We start from the raw sequence: 24,404 nt of genomic DNA, 5'->3' as shown, positions 1-24,404 counted from the left end.
TTCAGCAGTATATGTTAGTTTCAGGCTGAGAAATAATAATGTGATATGGGTCCATATAAATGTCTATATACTAGATGCAAGAGGGTCAAATCACAATTAGGTCAATTAGGAAATAGCTTAATTATATAATTAAATCAGTATACTTCAAATCAAATATCCACTCAACATATGTACACTTACCTGAAAACCTAGAACAACAAATCGCACATTTGATTTGATTATTTTAATTAGGGCTGGGCAATATGTCAAATTGATAAGGCCTGTTTTGTATACCTTTTATGACCGTGACAAAAGAAAACTACTGAGCATTTTCTCACAGAGTATTAATAACGTCAGTGCAAAATGTATATAACGTGCAAGATTCCGACCACAAAGCATGGCCAAATTCGGTTAGAAATTGCCATAACGCAGTTCAGTCGCTTGATTTTTTAACACTGAGATAGAATCGATAGATCTATATTGTTTTGACAATATATATCTTCATATCGCCGAGCCCTAACTTTAATTGTTGTTTAAGTACAAAATCTGCGTACAAATGAGATATCAAGCTCAAAAATCTAAAAATTGCTTTTATCCTCCAATGAGGTGAGTATCAATTTGGTTGTTTTTGACAAAAAGCAAAGGACAAAAAACATTGTGATTCCACAAAATTGCACAAAGAAGTTTGGACAGAGGGAGATGTTAGGACAGGAACGAGTGTATGCGTGTACAGTACGTTAGAATGAATTCAATACATGAGCTGTATCATGGTATATATATCAACATATCTGTACAAGCACACACAGAAAAGTAAAGTGGAGAGCACAACACAGAGACCCACAAACCTTAAACGGGGTAGGAATGAAAGGGTTAGTTGGGGAGAGGCGGAGGAAAAGTCTACTGTGACTGTAACCCTCCTACGGAGAAGAGACAAAGGGCGACAACTTTAGCAGACACATACAGTACACCTACATCTATTGATAGACAGTGTTGCATTTGACAACATATTGGTGAACACATACTTGTTATATTTCAAACCTGGTTCCTATTGCGGTGAGCAACACTTTCCTGAAAGTTGGCTGTGGAACAACAATACATACAAAACACTGATACAAGCTGTCAAACACCAACCTTATCCTTGTTGTCCTGTGTCATAGCTGCAGCTCTCTCCTCACTGGAGTCTGCTACCGATGTCTGCGGCATATAAAACGGACATGAAGGTACGTTACTCTACTCTGCATCAGGCACTCACAGTAAGGAAGTTCAAATTTGTCACACATGCAGAGTCAATTCCTAATGTTCATGTCAGTGTCACCACACAGTTGAAGATAGTGTAATCATATTGTAATCCCATATTAATAATTCATACAAAGTTATAAGTGTTCTGAATGAATAAAGCCAAGACTATATGCTGTAGCATGAAAAACCATCTGTTTAGAAATGATGCTACTGAAGAAAAAGCCACATTTCTTGAATAAAATAAAAGTTTCACTTGTTTTTCTTCTGGCAAAACCAGACTAACACACACACACACACACACACACACACACACACACACACACACACACACACACACACACACACACACACACACACACACACACACACACACACACACACGCACACTCAACCATGCCAAAACATTGATGTGTTGAGTGAAAAAGCTCATCCAGCATCACATGTCTATCCAAGCTTGACCACTTCTACCCAATGATTGAGCTTAAAAGGTTTTGCTAGAAACTCTGGCATTTTGAAAAAGAGATATTGCAGTTTACAGTTCTTCACATATTTGTGTTGAGTGCCGACTGTCTTATCAAGTTGTCTTCTTTACATTGAAAGTGAGACGCTGTGAAAGACAATGTTTGAGGGATAATTGGGCAAGGCAAAATTGGGCCATTGAAGCTGGGGACAGGAGGAAAAATAAAATGCACTTATAGTAAAAGCCTTGACAGTGATTTAGCTGTTTGGTGCAACAGAAGGACACAGCAAAGCACAAAAGTAGAGATGTAAATAAGGTAAAATATACAAACAGATGAGAGAACAAGTGTAGATTCAAATTAGGCATAAAACATAAACTGATTAAAAACCTTTAGTATAATCATTTTCATGTCTGACAACAGAGGTTTAGTGTAAAGGGATTTCAAAGTTTGGTATTTGTAACAATTAATACAAAATGTTTTCCAACTCATGGCTATCTTGACTTTGAATTAAATTCCCATATGTGACAATGTTTAAAGGACCCATATTATGCTCATTTCTTGATTTGACCTCTATCAGTTTCTCCCTCTGTGTGAGATTAGTACTACCTGTCTGAGATCCCACTTTTTACAATATGGGACCTTTAACCCAAGTCTTTCTTTCATCATCTTCTTCATGTCAAGCAGCTCATTGTTACCACATTTCACCAAGTCAAAGCAGTACAGGTCAAGTGAAAGGCACACACATACACAAGCAGGCAGACACAGACATAGGGGAGCTTTCTAACCTGAGGGAGGGCAGGTGCTAAGAAGGTTTGATTAGTGCAGCAAAGGCTTGACCCGCGGTGGCTATTTAGCTGCAGAAAGGGCAGGGGCGGCCTCTAAAAGCAATACACAGGACCAACAAGCTGACGACATGACAAATATTGTATATGATGGCTGAGCCTTTCTGACAAAATTGAATCGGAGGCCGTCTGGTAGGGAAAAAAGGGGGAGTGTGTAGAGGACAGAGGTACCTCTGGTTTTATTTAAATGAGTAACCATTAAAGCAAGCCGCTTCATTGAGGACTGCCATTCGTCTACATCGAAAAAAAATCTGAGCAAAGCTTCTTTCTCTGAAATACTTCAACAGAAATGTTTCAAAGATTCCTCCAGGCTATCTCAAGATTATTCACTGCTTACATGAGAAAGATTTGAAAGTTGGAAAGGGATATAACATGTATGTGCTATTATACTCTCTGGGTGGACCCCAGTGGCTGCGTTTAAAAATGGCGCATCTGACCTGCTTACAGCAAGTGTCAACCAATCAAAATAATATTTGACTGTTAAGTACTTTGTTTGGATTTCAGTGGTGCTGCAACTCAATGTCAGTGACTTTTTAGTTAACTGAAAAGATGTTTTCCTCCTGAATTTGTGTAGAAGCAGTCTTGAGCATATTGTGACGCGTAGCCACACAGGTGGGAATGATTTCCTTATTTGCTTTGCCATCCTTTACGCAGGGAGTTTCATTATAAGATATAGTGATTAAATTGATATATCCCCTGAGAATCTAGTCTTAAAGTGTGTCAACATTACACACCTTCAGCACAGAGGTTTTAAAAATATTTGCTATTGCCAGAGACAAAATGAATTCATCGCTCACCCTTTAGATTAAAAACATAATTGTGAATCACTTCACTGTATTTTTCTCCCAGAAGGTACCTCCGATTCTACTTTGTCTTAATTTCCATCAATTCACACATTGCGTGTATATCAAAGTCAAAGATGCAGTTAAAAAGAAAGACTACACTAACAGTGGGAGAGACACAAAGAAAGAGGAGGCAGGAGAGATAATGCAACAAAGATTAACTGTGATGAATAGCTGATGCAACAGAAATGAGAGAGACAAAAAGGGACGGACAGATTACCTGACATGTGCGATGCGGCATGCATGTGAAATAGGTGGGGTGTTGCTCTACAGCAGGCGATGGAGCTGGGTTATATATTGACTCAGGCTGAGAAAGCAGTGCGGAGGAACATAGATGCAGGTTTGAGGCAACTCATAATGTAGTGACTGCAGTTAAAAATTAAGTATGAACACTATACATGAGGTATTAACATCAGAAGTATACTTATAGCTTACTTGCAGCAAAGAGCTGCCATTCTCATGTCTTTATGCTAAATCTGAAGCTATCGAGTAAGCTTAACTTAGCATAAAGACTAAAAATGTAACAACATGAAAAGTAAAGTATATTTCCCAAAATGACGTACAATTGCTTCAAGGGTAAGGTGCTATAGTTTTATTCTGTCATTTTTGTTCTTTTAAATTATATTGATGTAGCTAAGGTAATGTGCAACTGTTGTAACATTATTCAAACCTGCATAAGATAAGTGATAATTTAGCCACTTTAGGAGAGTGGAAACAAGCTGTAAATGCAACACTGACTTGTTATCACCTTTTTTCATATCCAGCAGACATGTAGCAACATTAGCATTTATTTGTTTCCGTCACCTGGCAAATGTAAGAATGTTCATTTGGCTGAAGGAAATATCTGGCTACTCAGTTAAGAGTATACAGTAGCTGCTTCAGACTCCACTGTTGTTATTAGCTAGTTGCTAATTTTCTCTCTGCTGTCAATTAGCATATAGTGGGTTTTAGGACTTTTTCACTCAAAAAGCTATCTCCTATGGCCGAAAAACAGAGTTATGAGAGCAACACCCTGTTATTATTTTTTTTTAAATGATTAAAGCAGCTTTAAAATGTTTTAGAGTCACCACAGTTCACAGAATTATTGGTCTTCTGGATGTCCTTCCCCTGCATGTGCTACATTACATTATGAGTTGCTACAAGGCTAAATGAATGACCACAACGTAACGGAAAGTGAGTGGAAAGCAGCATCTTATAGATGACAATGCAAGTGACTGACACTGGAGCAAAACCAGTTGCAGCCCCAGCAGGAAACTACTCATGTGTTACAAGCCTGAGGGCACTTCCAAACAAACAACACAGGATGTTGTTTATACAATGGGTTTTTTTTTAAAGTGGAGGTTAAAGGTTAAACCTTGCTAATATATGCCACAGAGAGTTTGTTGTTGCTCTCATGAAATAAATGGACTTTCTTTCAACAATCAAAAGCAAAATGGATTCTACAGGGGCTGTGTTTTGAAAGTGCCCTTAATGGCCTGCGCATTTAAACTTTTATATAAGGTGAATAGCAAAAAGCATACTGTGACCTTCAGCTTATGAGGTCGTTACTAGCAATTGGTTTGACACTATTAAACAGACTTACCCTGGGTCTGTGGATAATACTCTGGACCAAGAAGGAGACAGGGTTGCCTGCCCTGCGTATGGCCTCCACTGCCTCCTCGTGACTAGCATCTCTTAGATCTGTTCCATCGACCTAATGAAAAAATATCAGGAAAAAGACTGTCAGGTTCCCACAATCTCCACTCCAGTTTAGTTTTGAAGATTTCAAACTCTCCTCAGGCATTATTAGTTTTCTCAAATGCTCCTCAATAAAATAACAGTGGATTAAGTAGTTAGTTCAAAAAACAGCCTCAAGTTTATTTGGTCTGTGACCTGAAAAGTTCCTTTACCTCTACAATTCTGTCTCCAGTCTTCAGGGTGCCGTTCTGTCCAGCAGGACTATCCTCCAGAATGTGCTTGATAAAAATGCCTCTCATCACCTCTCCATTGCTCAGACGGCTGCCCATCCCTCGGCCCCCGACGATACTGATACCCAGGGACTTGCCTGGAGCTCGGAAGAGCTCCACTCTGAGGAAAGTGTGCATGCTAGATTTGAATATTTTCCCCTTCACAGCTGTGACTCTGCTACTGATTTGATACAGTAACCTTTATTGTATGCTAGACTTAAATTTGAATTTCATCTCAGAAATCTACTTTTTCTGAAGTTTCTTTGTGCCAGTTCTTCAAGCTTGTGAAATCATTCCGCCGTATAAGTTCTCTTAGCCATATCTATCATGGTCATGTTCACAGAATTAGATTAGATGTGGAAAAACAGTTTGTACTCACTTCCTAGGTTGGTTCCAGTTGCTGTAAGAGGCACTCTCCTCTCCCTCACCATCTTCCCGTTCAGGGAGGTTAGGAATATCTCTTAACAGATGAAAGTGGAAAAGAGTTTGGTGACATTCTAAAAACGTAGATTGACATTATGGTCAGAGGTTCATTGAAGCTCTATGGACCAAAAACAAATGATATGTCTTGTTTTTTAAGACTTAAAGGTACCCCGGGGAGTTTTTCACCAATAGTATGAAAAAATATGAAGCAATGGTATATCAAGTTTGTTTCATGCTATACCACTGATCAACAGTTGGTGACAGTAACACACAAAGAAGCATAGCAATGTGTTAACAAAGGCAGGGAGTAAGAAGACTACTGGCTAGCAAACATGCTTGTAAACATTGCACCAAAAAATTGGCTTTGCAGTGTTTTAAGAAAAAAAAGAAAAAAAAGGAAATGCATTTCACATGTTACTGGGGTAGAGACTGAGGACATACTTTGGATCTGGAACTGTGACTGGAGCTGTTTCAGAGAAGACATCATCTTTAGCCTGCTCTAGGCTGGCCTTATACTCCTCCAGATACTCTGCTGGAACATATGTAATGCTGCACACACACACACACACACACACACACATACAGACACATAAGCACAGACACACACATGCACACAAATGAGTTTCCTAAAGAAAGAAACTTGGCATCCCCCATTTTCAGACACTCCATTACCTTCCTTGGTAGTAATTATACCCCTGTTCACTATGGACTTGCATGGTTATTTACCAAAAATAGAGAAGAGACTGGCTTTCAAGTGCAAACGGGTATGAAAGCGCTAAAGCTACCCCTTTTTCACTGAACAAAATAGATTCCTTTAAATCTGCTTATCTACATTCAGACACTTGTTTTTCTTAACTCCAGCAAATTTACCTGAAAGCACAAGAGCGCAAAAACACTGAACTGTCTAGTTCTCAAATGCATTCTCTCTATAACCAGCCCGAGGTGAGATACAGTAAATTATATACAGTCCCTTGACATCTGATGGTTCAAAACAGATGTTTACCTTCATAAATGCCATTAATGTCTGAGCCGATGTGACAAATCTGAAGGGCGTCATGAGCAGGCTACTAATTGATGTTAAGAAATGAAGCAAAAGCTCGCTGACAAAATATGACACCCACTTAAAAGTCTAATTTCCAAACAATTGAGAGTGAAGTTGATTGTGAAGGGCACATTAACACATGTAAGTGAAGCTGGCAGATCTTCAACAGATGCGTTGATGTGGTTTTTCAACATGATGGCATGCGGACAGAGAGGGAAATGAATGCCAGTGAGATAATGAAATGGATGAGTCAGTTGAGAGCATGCAGTGAGAGTATTGGTGGAGCATAAATATAAATGGTTAATATAAAAACAGTGAGCTATAAATCGTGCAAAAGGAAATAAAGAACATTGAGGTAATAAGTGGACATGTTAGTGATAGAAATGAAAGAAAAGAAGCTACGCAGCAAGTGAAGTGATGCAGTCAATCAATAGATTTATCCAGATATTGTTTTGACAGTTTGTTAAAATGTGAAGTGACAAAGTTTTGGGGAGACAAATCTTAACTATAGGTGGTCAATACAGAGTTTAATAATCACAACATAATTAAAATGTTACGGTATCTGAATGATATTTATAACAGCATCCTCACCAATTAAATAGCAAAGCATTGAATTATTATATCTTGTTGTTTTCATGATGTTGTTTTGACACTTCACTAAATGGAACTGACTGTCTAATTGTGTGTCTGGATAAAGCTCTTTAAGAGAGTGAAATGAAGGCCGACAGCAGATGGAGAGAATGAAAAGATGGAAACCAAAGATGGCAGCTCCTTGCCGAAACACCACCAGCGTGGAGGTTAGTCATACTCACACATAAAATGGGCACAGATCGTCCTCAGGTGCACAAGCAGATCTAGAATGTGAAGAGTTGGCTTTTATGCACCCAGCTAACAAACTGCCAGCTTTTTGTTCAGTGAGCAGAACTTGTGAACCACCAAATTAAACGTTATTGTAGAACAGTAACTCCTTTGATGCAGCATATGACTTTTTATGCAATTTATGTCATTTGCAGGAATAACAATGTCCAGTTATGTGAGAGAATTAACTTATTTTGCTTTTAGAATGAATTGCTACACACTTAACTCTAAAAAAAAACAAAACTTTACGTCACCCAATTTATAGAAACAATAATGTGCATGTAGTACAAATATTAAATAGTAAATTCACAAAACTAAATATTTGATTACTTTAGTGTATTTGATATAATTAATTTACTTTAATTAATTTAATTAATAAATTCATTTAAGTTAATAAAAGTTGTTTCAAGTGTGCTTAAAGTATATTTTACATATACTTCTCAAAAGTGTGCTTCAAAATAGATGTCCTACATTTTGAGTATATTGTCCTGCATTTTAGTACATTAAAGCTGAACGCAATAATTCAACTTTAATGTACTAAATGTAAATATGCAAATTCTGCAATACTTAGAGTGGTATTTTATGAGAAATAAAGTTGTTTCCTAGTCCTTTGTATAACACTGTTGGCATGCTTTATTAAAGTGTACTTTAATTTAACTTCATTAGACGTGTATTTAAGTATACTTACAGAAAGGGTTCTTAATATAAGTTTATTTTAAGTTTAAAAGTATATTAAATTAAGAATTAAGTAGTATGGTGTATGGTGGTGAGTTTACCTAGGAGTCTACGTTCTTTAACAAGTATAATTTATTATTTAAGTGTTTGAGGAGGGTGTGAATCAGACATAAATGATGATATCAGATCAGCAGAGTTGAGGGATCAGACTCAAACATTTTAAATATATTCTTATTTTTTATCTATATTGTACTGTACGTCGATTCATTTAGAAAAAATCTGAGAGAGAGCAGAGCTAAGAAAACATTGAGCACAGGTAGCTTTCGGGGTTTGATTTTGTTATAAAAATGTTTTACCAAGCAAAGTATTGGAAAAAGATCATTTTAGTATTCATTCTAAAACTGTGCTGTGCCATATTTAATACCCGGCATTTGTGGCACAATCATCTACTTCCTTTACAGAGTTTAATCATGATGTGTAAACATGTGTACAAACATCTGTGACCACTGCAGTGTAATTTCAGTGTCTTACCCCAGGTCTGGTCCAACGAGTGAGTGCCGTCTAAGCATGGCGCGAGCCTGAGCATTGGTCAGGTTGTCTGTGGGCTCTCCATTGATGGCCAGGATGAGGTCTCCAACACCAAGACGACCATCACGGCTAATGGATCCACCGTGGATTACACTGCGGATCAGCATTCCCAAACCATCTTTCATGGCACTCACGGTCATCCCTTTGAGGTAGATTATAAAAAAACTTTTACACATAAGGTTCGGATTTCGATCTGAATAATTAACAAATAGTTTAAAGCTCTGACATGGAAGAGCAATCACTGATAACTGAAATGAACTGATCAAAACCCTTTATGGCACCAAGAGACATTTCCAGGACTAACTCCCTGTAAATGAAAAGGTACCCATAATACAGTAGAACCATATAGTTTCATTGATAATTTCCACTTAAAATAAATTCACAGTAGTGATCTCAGTTCTGAAAAAGGAAAACTTTATCATATCCCAGCACATTATCCAAGAACTGTTGTCACACATCTTTTTAAATCAGTCTCACTTGAGTAACTTTACAGTGTGGCATATTTGGAGACCAGTCTATCTTAAACTTTCAAACTCCTCACTTGTAGCACAGCTCTTCTGCAGCATCAGTATGTTCTATTAAGGAGTAGACTTTGGTTTTGAGTTCCATGTAGTAAAAATATTAGAAATACAAAACCCATATGTATTATGTAGAAATTTTGAATTGAGCATGAAATAGATCCCTTCACAGAAGAAAAATGAGGTACTGTTTTCAGTGAGGCACTGAGAATTCTAAACAGTGTCTTCATAACACCTCTGTGTTTTAGAAGCTAAAACTTAGTATTCTCTGAGCCAGAAGCAGCCCCATGGGTAGCTTTTGAAATGCAAATACCCTGCCTCGCAATGAAATTACCCTTTCAGACTGAAAAATAGGCAAAAATGTTTTTATCATTTTGCTTCAAAACTGGCATTCATTTGAAAAAAAGTCGTAAAAGTAAAAGGCCAATACGCCTCTCAGTTCTACAACCTCATTTACACTTCTGTGAAGAAGAAAATAAAATAAAAGAACAAATAAAAGAATGTGAAGAAATTAACACAAACCAAGGCTTGAGTTGCCCTTGACAACTGTGATAGTCCTTTCAAAATTGCTCCCTGAGGTCAGTACTTCCTTGACACCGTCTTCTGCTGATTTTTTCACGCCAGCCTCCTCGTCCTTGAGGGTGATAATTCAACATAGTTATTCATGTTCAAGTAAATGAAAATATGAGGCCGGATTCTAAAGAAAGCAGGGGTCTCTAAAAGGTAGGTGCAGCACACTGACTATGGAAATGACTCATAACAAAAAAAGTTTAGAACTTTGTGTATCTAATATTTGAAGGATGATTCGAGGATGATTATTTAGTAGATTCTATAATGCATCTCGACCATCTTCATGCTTTTCTTATTTTATCTTAAAAATGGTTTGTAATGAGACAGATAATTTTTACCTTCATGAAAATATTGATGTCTCCAATATCTTCAAAAGACATGGATGGCTCCTTCTGATAGTGAAGAGACTCCACAGGTTCATCTGGGACGGACAGACTGGTTCCTATTTCAGTAAATGGGCTGTGTGATTTTGAGCCCTCTATTTGTTCTTCTTTGGTCGAGTGCTGTGCCAGGAACTGATCAGAACTGCTTAGTATGGCATTAAAAGTCGGGACATGACCTCTTAACGTCGGAGGAGTGAAAGATGCAGACTTCTCCTGGGAGAACGCTTGAGTGTCGTCTGCAAGGCCGGACGGTGTTGCAAAGCAAGGGTGGTCATCCAACAAGTCCAGGCGAGCTGTCAGCTAGGGTAAAACAAAGCATAGCAGCTGAATGAACGTTCCACTCTGATAGTAAGACAATTGCCCAACAGGGGGAATTCATCTTGCTCAGTCGCCATCCCGCCCTCCTTGTAATGAGCCATAGAAAAGCCATCAGTGGCCAAGAGAGAGCGGCAGAAATTACTGGTGATCTAGAGCTTGCCATGCACAAAATGTAGTTTTATTGTAACAGCATTTAGGAATTTATTAGAACCAGACTGAGTAGTGATGAATCTCAGAAAGCACTTCCCTTTGGGAGACAGAACAGAAAGAATCTCTTGAAAAAAGTTCAAATATGCAAATGTGTAATACAAGTGGGGCTTCATAAGCAGACAGAAGAAGTGTAGTAGAACAAGAAATAGGAGGTTTCATTTTAATGAGGTGGTGCTATAAATTCAGGGTGAACTGGGCTGTGACAACTACAGGTATAAGTATTCATATACAGCAATTATGAAACTAGAAACAACATACAGGCAAAAGTGAAATGTGTTTAGTTTCTAGTATACTTTAGTTAAAAGCCAACAATCTAATTACTGTTTTATAGTATAATTTAGTATATGGTATGTCTGTTCACACCACTGAAAAATGTACATCACTTTATGTACAGGAATAAGCTATTGTATGGCATGTAGAGAAGAAGAACATTATTTTTTTGCAAATATCTAAGGGTATAATCAGACAGGCATCTCTGAGAAATTAATTACATATGACATTAACTCGTTATCATAAAAACAATTCAAATATCTGTCATGCTCCAGGCGTATCCAGATAAAGCTCAAGTTGTCATTAAATCCATGATCTTTTCTTTTTTTTTTTAAATCACTTTGAAAATGAATCTACTTCACAGCAAGATATTGTATTATTTGTCTGGTTTGGTCTGTTAAGTTCATCTAATCGCTTGCATCACTTTAAAAGGACACAGTCTTCCTTAGGGAGAGATGAGACTAGAGTGCCTTAAAAAAAGACTTCAAAAGTAGTTTTCTCCAGTCCTGAACAGAACAACCAATGCATGTGCACATGAATGGCTCTCTTTAAAGCTCGACACCCGAAAAGCAAGTAGCATGACTGTAATCTATCAATGCACTCATGAGAAAAAGAGCTGTCACTGCTTTATTGACAGTGGTTTGGAGGCTGACTTTGTGGACTCACTCGTTTTATCTTTAACACCCAGTCGACCTTTATAAGTATTGGCCAGAGAAGAAAAAGAAGTCATATTCCTCAAAATAAAAACTAAAAATCACCTCAGATACTGTCAGCAAGTCTTAAAAAAAAGCTGCTTCACCATTTACTGTCACTGAAGTACATCTGCAATTTATCAACAGACTTGATGTCTCTCTAGAGCTTTAGGGTAAAAGCCTGTTCATCACAAGAAGACTGAGCTACCTGACCTCATACATACATTTGAAAATACGTTTTGTGAAATCCCCCAGTAGTATTGACCTGGCTCATAACTGTCCCTCTAGGCTGCCCTATTATAATATACATTTCTGACGAAGACCCTACAAATAAGGTCAGCTGTAACCTTTGGGAAAACAGTTTGTGAACCCCTTGCTCTTCTTTGTTGATTTCCCTTATAATTTAATATCCATTTGGGAAAGTTGCTGCTCTAGGGCACTCGGAGCAGCAAAAACAGCCACAGCTACAACCCATAACAACAAAGTCAGTCTTGTTGTTACTGCCTTAACAAAATAAACATTTCTCATGACATTTGGCTTTCGATAGCAAAAACCAAATAATAATGAGTACATGCTTTAGAGCTCATTGTGGCAAAGGGCAGTTACTGTTCCAGTAGCATTTAATGAAATAAGGAAATCATTTCAAATTGTAATTTGGGTTTCAGTACTTCTTCCATCTATAAAAAAAAAAGAAAGGTTGCTTACCTTGGGCGTAGATGAGTGCAGATAATCCAAGTCTGGGCCACAGCTGCTACCATGAAGAGCAATCATGGATGCCTGGAAAGTGTCGTCCTCTATCCCAGAGTAAGTATGATCTAACAACTTTTCATCAGAAAGGTCTGCTTCGCTGGTGTCAATCTGTGGTAATGAATGGAAGAAGTGTTACCAACTTGGACACAAAACTGGCCTTTATTATTGATCAATTTGGTAAAGTAACCACTCACAGACAACTTATCTAACTATAAAATACTGCTGAGACAGCATATATGTATCCCTTTAAGGGATGTTTTTTTTTAAGTGGGGTTCTATGAGGTACTTATCCATATACAGAGGCAGTGTGTACGTCCCCAGTTTGGAGAAGAAGGCAGGGGGACAGGCACTGAAGCTAAACAATGCACTGCTGTGTACAGGGGCAGCAGCTAAAAAAACAACCTAAAATAGGGGCCCCTAAAAAACAGTATCAGTTAAAGTTAAATTAAAAAAATATTTTACCTCTTTACCTTTCTATCAGACAGACCTGTTTAAGTTTTCTAGGTGGCTACATTTATCACGTTTAGCTGCTGCCCCCATCAACAGCAGTGCATTGTTTAGCTTCAGTGCCTGTCCCCCTGCCTTCTTCTCCAAACTGGGGACGTACACACTGCCTCTGTATATGGGCAGCTATGGGCTTAGCTTGACTACAGATAAATACCTCATATCTCACTTCAAAAAGTCCAAACTATCCATTTCATCTATTTGTCAGAACAGCACTCATATAAGCTAACTGTATGTATGATTATAAACAAACTACCAGACATCTCTTGGTAAAATTAGGCAGAAGCAAATATCACATGTCAAGTACAACTTGTTTTCCATTTTTCAGGATGCTCTGATTGATTTTTAATTTTTTCCCAAAAGCTAACTAACCAATGCAGGCTCTGCTCGGTAAACGATGCCCTCAGTCAGTCCTTCTTCCTCTCCTTCTTCAACCAAAATATTGTTGAAGTCAAATGAATGGATGGTGGATGATGAAGTAATTTCCTGCTCACCATATGGGTGTGGAGAGGGGGAATATCCACATATTCCCTAGGAAAGTGGAGAAATTCTTTCAGTGTCTCCAGCTTCATGTTATTAGATTTTTCTTTGTTTGTGACCAAATCAAGTACAAATAAATTAGTATGGAATGGAAAAAGATGTTAGAAGTTAATGAGATTTTTATTTAATATGCTAATTATAGAGTTAAATATTGATTTTGGTGCACAAGCATTCACACAGAGAAATTGCTCATAACGGCACATTCATGACTGTTTGGATTCATTCTTAACAAAAAGCTCGTCATATGTATTCTTTAGTTATAGCTCTTGATATTGATTATGTGTGGCATGCCGCCCAGACAGAGAGAAGAAAACCAGCAAGGCATACTGGAGGATTACCCTCGTCAGACTCAATTCTGAGAGGCAATACAACAAAATACCCCTCAAAAGTACATTCCACGTCCTGCAGGAAAGCTGGATAACTCCACAGAGGCTTCCTACAGCTCTGTAATCCAGCTAACCTTGGCTGCTCAGAGGTCTCACTGTGTAATCCAATGGCAGGTTCAATACCAGAGAAATGCAGCTCTAAAGCTGAAAGAATGCAAGCAATTTTGCAGAGAGAAACATCCCGTACAAAGAGTGTAGGTGTCTGGAGTGATGAACATGCCATTGTACAGACCCCATATCTTGACAGCTGCCCCACTGTGTTTAAATGTACAATAGGGTCTGTGCATTTGGAAAATTCAATAAGATATTATATGAAACAAAGAGCGCAGAGGATTTAAGGCTGGTTGCCTCCTCTGAATGAACAGTGGGTAGATTGCTAAACCATGCACCCAACCTCCACTCTTTCTCCTGCATGAAAAATTCAAGCCCTAGTAAGCCGAGACGTCGTGACTGGATACTAAAGGAACAAAGACAACCGGACTCACAACCGTACTTACATAGCAAACGCAATGCTGAACAGTTTTACAAAAAAAGAAAATCTCTAAACTCTTAGTAACCCCACACATATGCATAAATTATATCACTTTATCCCCCCCACTACACAAGTCATATTCTACTTTAAATTTTCAGACAGGTTTAGAGCAAAGAAAAAAGAAAGAATACTAATTCTCATGCTTACAGGCAGTGGTTTGGCAACTCCTATCTGGACCTTGCCGAGGCTGGCTCCCTTCAAGGCCTGGACGGCATCCTCCAGGCTGGCGTTCTCCAGGTTGGTGGTGTTAACATACATTAGTCGGTCTCCTGGCAACAGTCTGCCATCCTGCTCGGCCACACCACTGGGAACCAGAGAGCGAATCACGATCACCGTCTTAGAAGGGTCCAGTGGGTCCTGTGGCGGAGCCGGTACAGTAAAGTTCAATGAGTGTACATCAACAGGTAAACTATCACAGAATTAAATTTAGATTTGATTCAAATCACACTTTTGGTTTGAATCAAATCGAATTTGATTTATTTGCATTATACATTATGTCCCTTTTCTTTTGGAAATACTTGTATGACTGTCAGAAAAAGCAATTTAATGTGGAAAAAATATCCAGTAAAAAAAACTATCAATAATGTCATAAGGACTTCTTTAAAGATTAAGTATTTATTTTTGTGCTGACGTAACTTACTTGCTCTATACGTTTATGACAAAAACAATACAAGACCGTCATTAAAAGTACAAATACATTGGTGTGAAAGAATAAAAATAACAATATAATAACTATAAATCCCAGGAAAGATATCCCACCTGGTAGTCAAGAATGCTGAATCCCAATCCCCCTTCTCCCTTTTCAAGTTCGATATTCTGGATCTCCAACTCCCACATAGCCAAAGGAGATGCGATCACCTCCTCTGTCACATTATCCTCTGTCGCTGCTGCTGCATTCACCTCTGAGTCTTCAGCAACCAGTACGCTGCTCAGGTCTATTTGTTTCTGCAGAGGAAAAGCCCCACATCTCTATGTAACAGCTTCCTCACTTTTACTCCCAACCCATAGGCTTCTACCCTCTAGTTGTGTTTCTGGCTCAGTTTTCTGGCAGAAGATAAAAGGGAAATATCTTTGGGATGCTAGGGCCTCAGTGCATTATCACAGATAAAGCTGGAGAGATGAAAACCCCTTCCCCAAAGGGAAACTGCTTTTGATGTCTCATATCTCTAGCAAATGCTATTGGCTGCTGCTGCTGAGGTATTACTAGAATTGGTCTTAATAAACTTTCAGCCTCCCCTGCTCATTGCTAAGTCTTAATCCATCATGGTTGACAATGTGGTAAGCCAATAGAGCGATTGACAGCTCGGACTAAGCTAATAACAGTTGATGGGTTATAAAGGAGGAGGAGGACTTGCAATTCGAGAATTGCTCTCCAATCATATTCTCTTGCTGATATGCAGAGGTGGAGAAACATTTATCATGATACATTAGTGCATGTTGAGATGATGTAGGGAGTTTCCAGCTCTACTTGCATTCATCTTCTGCTGCAACACACTGCATGTTTTAGCCTTGAGAATGCAAAGATTCAGTCACTTTCTTTTCTTTCGAGGGTTTTATCTAGGGTTAACATAACAATACTTCACAAATTCATGTAATGATGGGTTATGAAAGTGGAAAAACGTACATTTCAAAAATAATAAATCTGAGTAAATATGCTATAGCTCAGCAATACAAATACCTTTAATGTAGAGGTTGTTGCCAGAGTCCCTGATTCTGGTAGGACAACATCCATGACAGTCTGCATGTTAGGGACGGGCCTACAGCATGTCATGTATACACAAAGTGGAAGATCCTTCAAGATTCTCACTACTTCCTTGTGGGTTTCACCAATCAAGGATATACCATTGACCTAAGAACGGAGAGGTTATTATTGGCTTCATTCAAAAGTGTAGTAACTAATATTTAAAGCAATGTTTATTTATTTAATATTTTTCTTGAGGGCAGCAGAATAAGTTTCAACTTGTTGTGGCAAACGTGTAAGTAAAATGCATAGACAGAGCAACATTAGCATTCATATGGAGTCCCATCTCTGGCCACCTTTTACCTCTGCTATGTGTATACTGTATATCAAAATAACTTGTTCATTACTGCCCCATAAACAAACTAGCTTTAAATACATGTAGATAGTTAGGCCTCTGTAAGTGCAAATGTGATATGAAAAGGTCGGCACTGCTGTTAATTAAATGCTCTTTTTCAGTTAAGGGACCACACACCTCAAGCAATTCATCTCCACTGAACAGCTTGCCAGAGCACCCAACAGGTCCCTCAGGTAGAATAGAGCGAATGTAATGATGCCCACTGCTGGCTTCGAGACTGATGCCCAGGCCACTGTTCTCACTAAACTTTTCCACCTGAGCCACCTGTTATGGAAACAAGAAATCACAGCTCAGTTAGCATGTGATACATCATTATTTAGCTATAAATGTATGTATAATGACTCAATATATTTTCTAGGTACCAGTTTTGCGTTCTTTTTTTAAGAATATTTTTTTTGTTTTACAAGCCTTTACTATATAGAACAGACATGGAATGGGTTGAGAGAGGGGAGGCATGCAGCAAAGTCAAACCTGCGGCCGCTGCCTCAAGGACCTTCAGCCTCTTTGCATGGGGTGACTGCTCTAACCACTGTGCCACGCCCCCATAATTTACCATTATGAAGCAACTGGGAGGTATAACTTGATGCTTGAGAGATAGGAATCACTTTTAGGGTTTTCCCCGAGTTTTTAGAGCACAAAACAAAGCAAAACTTGGTAGAGCAGCTTGTCACTAAAATGGTATCAGCTGGTCCACCTTAGTTGTGCTGGCTGAAGTTGTTCCTACTGTAGCTTCAGCAGGTAACATTAGCAAGCAAGACACGGTAACTTGGCTTGGGAGTGGCGTGGAGTTGTACATTTATTTATTGACAAAACATACAAAGCAGTAAGTGCGGCTGGCATTGAGCTGCTATGCAGTGTCTATGAAAACCAGCGGTGGCTGCTCCGAGCTTGGCTCACCGCTGTCTTCGACAAAGTGAAGTTGGGGATGGTTTAACTTTTAGTGGCGAAGTGCGGCCAGATAAGACCTGTAGCCAATAACTAAGGGCGTACTCACACTGTCCTTCCGCACCGCGACCCGGGCTTTAGGGTACTTGTCCCCCCTCCCTCTCCCCCCGCGCCCCAGCCCCGTTTGTACTCACACTGCCAGGGCCGGCCAATGCTTCTTGCTGTCCATACACCATCACGCCGTAACACGTCACACGCATTGATCGCGTGTGTGTGGCTTTGTTTACAAATCTTTCCACAGACCACGGAGTTTTTGTGCGTCTTGTCGACTGTTTTTGAATATTTTCATCCGACCAAATCTGCAGTAAACACTCCACCTCCGCACCACCCCAACATGAACCTTTCACCGCCATTGTTGTTGTAGTTAAATGTCCGCGCATGGTCCGTCCTTCTATTTACATGTCCGAACAGGCGGACATAACGCTACTGCCGTAGGGCTCGTGCTCGTGCTCGTACACGTGCGCACGCTCATGCTCGTACATGTGCAAACGGCTCCGCTAAAGCCCACCTCTTTCAAGCGGGCCGTGGACGGCCCGCTGGCCGCAGTTATGCGCGGAGCGGGTGGACTCACACTGCTTAAAGGTACTAGGCTTTAGCTGAAAAACCGGTTTTGGCCCCGACCAGAAGGACAGTGTGAGTGCGCCCTAACAGAGTCCTGTGACACCTGTTAGATGTTGACCTGTGTTTACAAAGAATTTCTTCCCCCCTTGAAACAAATATACCTGCCTCTCAGCCACAGAATTTTGTTTAATATTAAATATTACATCGAGTGGCACTTCATCACTGGTTGATGTATTTTCGGTGTTACTGTTAATTTTAAACTCACCAACACACACATCCCTCTCTCTCTGTACCCTGTGTGGGTGGGCTGCAGCCACTCATTGTGTTTAGGTTCAAACACTTAGGCAGCGGACAATAACTCATAGGCGCTGCACCTAACCTGTATAATGGCAGGGAAAAACCTAAATTTGAAAAATAAACTTACTACAACTTCACTGCTTGAACCCAGAATTTCAAGCCACTTCCTCATTAGGTCTTCCTCTTCAAAGGGTGTTAGCTTCATCCCTTGGAAAACCCAATACATAAGTATTAATACATAAAACAACAGAAAAGGCATGATGATAAATGATAAACCATTTACAGCCAGCAAAGCAACATACATTTGTAACAAAACAAAGAAAGCTTTTATCCATGCTTATTTAAAATTTGAAATTCCTGCACTTCCTCTACTGTCAGTGAAAATACCACCAACACCCATCTTAGCATTTTCTAACCCTGTGTATTGCAAGTCAGTGTGTTCCTGACAACAATAACCCTTATCTGTCAGATGTGTGCCCAGTATCTCTGCCGGTATACTTAAAGAAGAATCCAAGCCTCCTACCACGTTTGTCTTCTGTTAGCTGGTCCTTGGCTAGGCTGATATCAGATCCTTCACTCTTTGTCTGGAGCAGCTTTTCATCTGTGGTGACTGTATACACACAATGAAGAGTGAGACCGACAGTATAGACACACAGACACTGGAACACGTCACCTACTTTCCACTAACAGCACACACAGCCACAAAATACAAATATACACCAATGCCAAATGTATTTGAAATAGTATCTTTTTATTTGACACTCTATGACTAAATTCTTCCAAAATAGTTTTAGCATTTCCTTCCCTTTTAATAATGACCCTAACTTTAGAAGAAGGGCCTATCTCTTTCCTTACTGGTCCGAAAAGGAGACATGCCCTTGCTGACGTTATCAATAATGACAGACTCAACAGATTCCAAGACATCAAATGTCTGTTTAATGATCCGTGTACTGTTCTTAACAACTTTATGCCACAGTTTATGTCTTTGGGGCTCCACAGGGCACAGAAGTCGTCGCCCATGAAATTACTACCATGCGCCTGGACAAGCCATGGCCTGTGCTGCACATCAGCATCTTTTAAGTGCTGACATAAAACTAATACTAGCTAGTCTGGTATGCCAAATGAGCTCAACAACATTAACACTGACTTAACAACAATTGAAGTGTTGTTAAATTTATTTTATTAATCCCAACCATCAAATGACCCATTAGAACTTTGTACATCAAACCTATAATTTCACGGCCAGTAAGTTAGCTAAAATCTATTCTTACTTATCAAACTATTGTGTTTTTACATGAAGCTCTAGTGACATAACCTTATATAATATATGGATGCACTGATGTAGTCCTATTTAATATCGTATCTGTAACACTCGATAGTGCAAACTGCAAAGTGAAACAGGATTCACAGCAGCCAAGAAAATCCTGGCCTCTTCAGTTTGTTGACTGCTGGCTGCTAGTTTTTCTGTAGATTTTTGGGCTGGAAATTCATGTCGCCAGATTGAATCACTTTCAAAGTCCATCTATCACTATTGTCAACTCTTGCAAGTTGCTTTTCTTGCCTTTGTACTACCCTGGAAGTTCTGTCAGTGAAGCTGGAGACAAGAGTCTTTAGGTTCACTCTCTGTCTGTCTTGTTTGATGTAAATATTCAAAAAGGTTTCAGTGTTTTAGTTGTGTGAATGTCCTTTCAAATGTTGCGAATCATATGCTGATTTATTACTGGATGTATTTCTGGGACTTAACAACATGATGGAGAAATTTGGGTTCTTAATTTAGAAATGTGGTTGTTGGGTCTGTCAAGCCACTGCAATATAATAATGAATGAGAAGGATAGGACTCGACAGAAATTGTTTTGCAACATGTTCAAGTCTTTTCTATGGGTTTTCCATAACTGAGAAAATGGTTTTGTCCTTGATTTGTCAGTGACTATTAATAATGAGTGAATTTCCCTCTCTTATTAAGTGACCAGTAACGTGGGTGTACTCATTCTCTTGCTATTATTCAGAGGATCTGGAAAAGAGGTAATTTGTTTTTCATAAATTAGAATGATGGATCAGGTTAACTGAAAATACTAATGCATAAACCATAATGTTGACATCAATTTGGAGTAAAACTCAAGTCAGTGTTTTGATAGGCAGCTGGATAAAGTTATGTTTGTGTATTTTGAACTATTGATGAAAGTGAATGAAATTTCCACTTGGAGTCACTCGTTACTGCGTCATGAAAACTCCTGTCTGAGGCATATTTACACATCAATTGACATGGTGATGAGTAATAAGGAATGTGTTTTTTATCTATGCTCATTAAATGTATCTCACTTCCTCATCCCTACCTTGAGCAGCCACCTCAGCCTTCTTCCTCTCCATCTCTAGCTCCATCATGACGGTGGTAGTGGTGGGGATGGTGGTGGAAGGGGGCAGAATTGTGACACTGGGGGCCACAGCAGGGGGGATCTCGTCAGGCCTGAAGTCCCGCCGGATCAGCTTAAGGTGGACTGTCTGGCTTGTGTGTCTCAGGACTTCTACTGCCTGTTGATTGGTGTATCCTTGGATGTTTACACCATCGACCTGCAGAGGGCGATAATTTGTGAGCCGATGGGTGAAACAAGGGCCAGAACAGCTTGTGCTGACATTGTGAGTGTGCTGAATTTTCATCTATATTTTTGTTTGATCGAGTTGAAATTAAAATAACATTTATCAAAGTGATTATAAACACCAGCAGGCATAGAAACAGAGCGCTGCACATGAGTGTTCCCATTCATTTTAGTCATTCACTTTATTTATTTAGATCATTAAGGACAGGTAAATCTGCAGAACTTTAATGAATCCCCATTCAATTAAGTATTTGCAAGAGTTTGTCTATAGAAAACATGGGGCAATATTTGTCATGATTCAAACCATGCAAGAAATTTACACAAGGTCATTCATTGTCAATGTCCTGCAGTAACAAAATGAAAAAAAAAATTCTCATTGGAGTAATTCAAGAATCTTATATTCACAGTCACAAGAAAAATCAGGAACTATCACTTCATTGTGAATTATTCATTATGAATCTCATAAATACCTTCAAGTGACTAAATGTGATCACTATAATTATTATAGATTATATTAAAAAATTCATTGCATATTTATACCACTAAATTCAGAGAAAATAGTCATAGCTAAAAAGACCATAATTGGGGTACTTACAGCTATTATCTGGTCTCCGACATGAATACGGCCATCTTGATCCACGGCACTGTCTTTTGTTATGCTCTTAACAAAAATGCCAGAGGGCTCTGAGAAGTCAGAACAAGTACAAAAATAATTGAAGAGATGAGGAACATAGCCATGAATAATGGCATTGAATAGAACCCAATGAGAAAAGCCAACAGATGTTTCAGTTTAAATTCAGGGTTAGTAAGCCTTCAATATTCAGTAAGCCATAAACGATGATGCGATGAACCCAGTGCACTTATGCTTACCTGGAAAATTCAAGACTTTTGTGCGATAGCAGTAACAATAGCATTCATCTGTAGTCCCGTTTCTGTCCACCCCAAAGAAATTTAAGTCAAAAGCAACTGGACTGTTTGTCTTGGAAGACTTTTTACCTCTCATCCAAGAGGCTTCATCCGTTCATTTACGCATCTGACCAAGCTGGGACTGGTCCACAAATTTAAGTAAAATATTTACCCAAAACATCATCTATAAGTAGCTGATATTAATATTGGGTTCATTCTACGAGCAACCCCTTTCATATTATACATCTGATCCATTGTTTAAAGTCTAAATACAAGCATGAACCTTAAAATGAGAATAATATGTCCCCTTTAAATGACCTTCTATTCTAATAAGGCAAGCTGCCATTTCTCACCTGAATTTTTATCTGCAACATAGCCAGCAATAGTAATCCCCAATCCCTGGGTGTTCTTGCTAAGGCTCACATCAAACGCTTTATCTTCCTCTTCCTCATAGGCCTGTGAAAGGAAGAATGGTGACAAATAAACACTCACTGATAACAAAATAAATGTAAAGGATGACTCATTTAACAGCAGAAAAGCAAGTCGTGGCACTTGCGCTACTGTGTGCAATCAAAAGGATATGATGTTATTCATAGTGAGTCACTGACTCATTCATGTTCAATTAGGGCTGAGTGTTGAGAATAGTAATGAAATCACTACTTTTTTAGTGCTGTTTCTCAGAAAGTAAAGCAACATTTGCTCTCCGAACTTTGAGTCACAGGTGTAACCTGCTCTTTCCTTTAATTGCATTCATTCAGCGCTGTCAAGAGTAAGAAAGGATAAAACTGGAGATAAAAGAGCTGAACCTTAGATCTCAAGTGTTTCTGATATAACTGTATAACTCTGAGGGTGTGTGATATATGGCTTGATGGCAATGATCATCTTGATCATTTGTGATAGAGAAACTGCTTTACTAACCTTATACTCCACATGATGAAATCAATTTGAATGCAACACATCTCCTGCCATATTTTAGTGAAATATTGAAATAGCACCTCTCACCTGTTCACTGACAGTGGGAAGCACCACAGGCATGACAGCGGAGACAGAGGGAGTTTCTTCCACGGGACCCCTGGTAACCACCAGCTTCACCCTGTTACCACACTGCCTGAGGACCTGGGCCACCTGCTCGCTGCCCATGCCGTACAGGTCGGTGTCTCCAATTCTGAGGATGTGGTCCCCACTGCGCAGGCGGCCATCCTGAGGTAGAAAAAGTATGTTTTCTGACTTAGTCTGTGTAGCTTGAGCAGAAATCAAACCCGTAATGACAGGATCAGTACCAAACAAAAGACAAGAGTGACAGTTAATTATGTGCTTGCTTACAATTCTCATTATATCTAACTGACAAGAGCCGTCTCTCTAGAACACTGAAAGTGTCATAAAACACTAACAAATTTCCTTGTTGTGGTAAACACTATGTAAACAACTAAACTAAGCCCTTTTAATTAAAATTCTCAAAGAAAGTAGGGATGCATTTATTCATATACCTGATCAGCTATGCCTCCAGGAAGGATGGTTTTTACAATAACCCCGGTGGTCTTTCCTCCTACAATACCGAAGCCAAGACCAGTGCCATCGTTGACCAGCTCAATTGTTTCCACGTGTTGCCACTAGGCGTTGTAAAAGAGAAGAAACAACAAAGCATATTAATATACTTGGAGCAAAAAGACTTCAATTCATTCAGTCATAAATGTGAATATGAGATGAATAAAGCAGATGGTGTTTTTATTGAATGTATAGTATATTTTATGAATAACTTTGAATTAGTAGTTCTAGCAAAGCTTTATTTTTTTTCCTGATGCCGTAGTCACATTTTACTGCCATGTTGGATTGCGGGAGCTGTTTCTATGCTCAAGTGTGTGTATGTGATTGTGTCTCTTGTGTGTTACACTCTTTCAAAGCATGCATGTGTGTGTAGTTTTTTGTACATCGCCACAAGAAAATCTTGTCAGATCATGTACCTATTCCACGTTCCTTGCAGTGATCTTTTTGCATAATTCTTGTTCTCCCAATTAGCAAGGGGGGTGGGGGTTGCAAGATTTCATGCATTATATTAGTGTGAGTGTTTTTCTGTACCGCGCTGGAGTTGGCTGACAATGTACTGGCAGCTGAGGGCGTGCGGGAAACAGCAGGACTTGCCAGCTGAGGTATTGGTCCTCTTGCCACCGTGAGCTGCACCGTCTCTGAAGCATTCTGTAGGATGCCTATAGCTTGCTGGTGGGTCACTGTCTGGTCCAGGAGCTGGCCATTGATGGCTAAGATCTGGTCAGCTTCTTTGAGCTTCCCATCACTGTAGGAAAGAGACATGGAATGTCATAGTTAGAGGGACATGTTGAGGTCAAAGGTGTCAGAGCCTCTAAAATGTGTACTATTAGTCTGCCCCTGATCAAGTAATTATTCTCATTGTGTTTCCTAATTCCACATGTAGTATATAGAA

The 24,404-nt window shown here is 39.2% G+C and overlaps 1 protein-coding gene across 2 annotated transcripts in view; it reads right to left on the bottom strand.

Moving 5' to 3' along the window:
- Positions 1-24,404, bottom strand: part of mpdz (multiple PDZ domain crumbs cell polarity complex component) — a 48,154-nt gene that overhangs the window by 14,406 nt on the left and 9,344 nt on the right. The window contains exons 6-28 of one of the 2 annotated variants that reach the window (XM_083937594.1): positions 24,044-24,257; positions 23,455-23,577; positions 22,970-23,167; positions 22,321-22,423; positions 21,657-21,745; positions 20,801-21,035; positions 18,991-19,077; positions 18,595-18,674; positions 16,782-16,928; positions 16,247-16,417; positions 15,328-15,513; positions 14,716-14,925; positions 13,483-13,641; positions 12,562-12,714; positions 10,322-10,666; positions 9,936-10,047; positions 8,839-9,037; positions 7,587-7,628; positions 6,174-6,281; positions 5,689-5,769; positions 5,253-5,430; positions 4,946-5,056; positions 1,111-1,173 (exon numbers count right to left, since the gene is read on the bottom strand). In XM_083937594.1, the coding sequence (XP_083793720.1) occupies positions 1,111-1,173; positions 4,946-5,056; positions 5,253-5,430; positions 5,689-5,769; positions 6,174-6,281; positions 7,587-7,628; positions 8,839-9,037; positions 9,936-10,047; positions 10,322-10,666; positions 12,562-12,714; positions 13,483-13,641; positions 14,716-14,925; positions 15,328-15,513; positions 16,247-16,417; positions 16,782-16,928; positions 18,595-18,674; positions 18,991-19,077; positions 20,801-21,035; positions 21,657-21,745; positions 22,321-22,423; positions 22,970-23,167; positions 23,455-23,577; positions 24,044-24,257 (3,394 nt within the window). The remainder of the gene's footprint in view (positions 1-1,110; positions 1,174-4,945; positions 5,057-5,252; positions 5,431-5,688; positions 5,770-6,173; positions 6,282-7,586; positions 7,629-8,838; positions 9,038-9,935; positions 10,048-10,321; positions 10,667-12,561; positions 12,715-13,482; positions 13,642-14,715; positions 14,926-15,327; positions 15,514-16,246; positions 16,418-16,781; positions 16,929-18,594; positions 18,675-18,990; positions 19,078-20,800; positions 21,036-21,656; positions 21,746-22,320; positions 22,424-22,969; positions 23,168-23,454; positions 23,578-24,043; positions 24,258-24,404) is intronic. The other variant, XM_083937595.1, reaches the window with a different exon arrangement.

The sequence above is a fragment of the Echiichthys vipera genome, assembly GCF_963691815.1.
Source record: "Echiichthys vipera genome assembly, chromosome: 22".
NCBI classification, from domain to species: domain Eukaryota; kingdom Metazoa; phylum Chordata; class Actinopteri; order Perciformes; family Trachinidae; genus Echiichthys; species Echiichthys vipera.
Note: the sequence above shows the minus strand (reverse complement) of the source record. Positions and strands in the feature narration are given on the sequence as shown.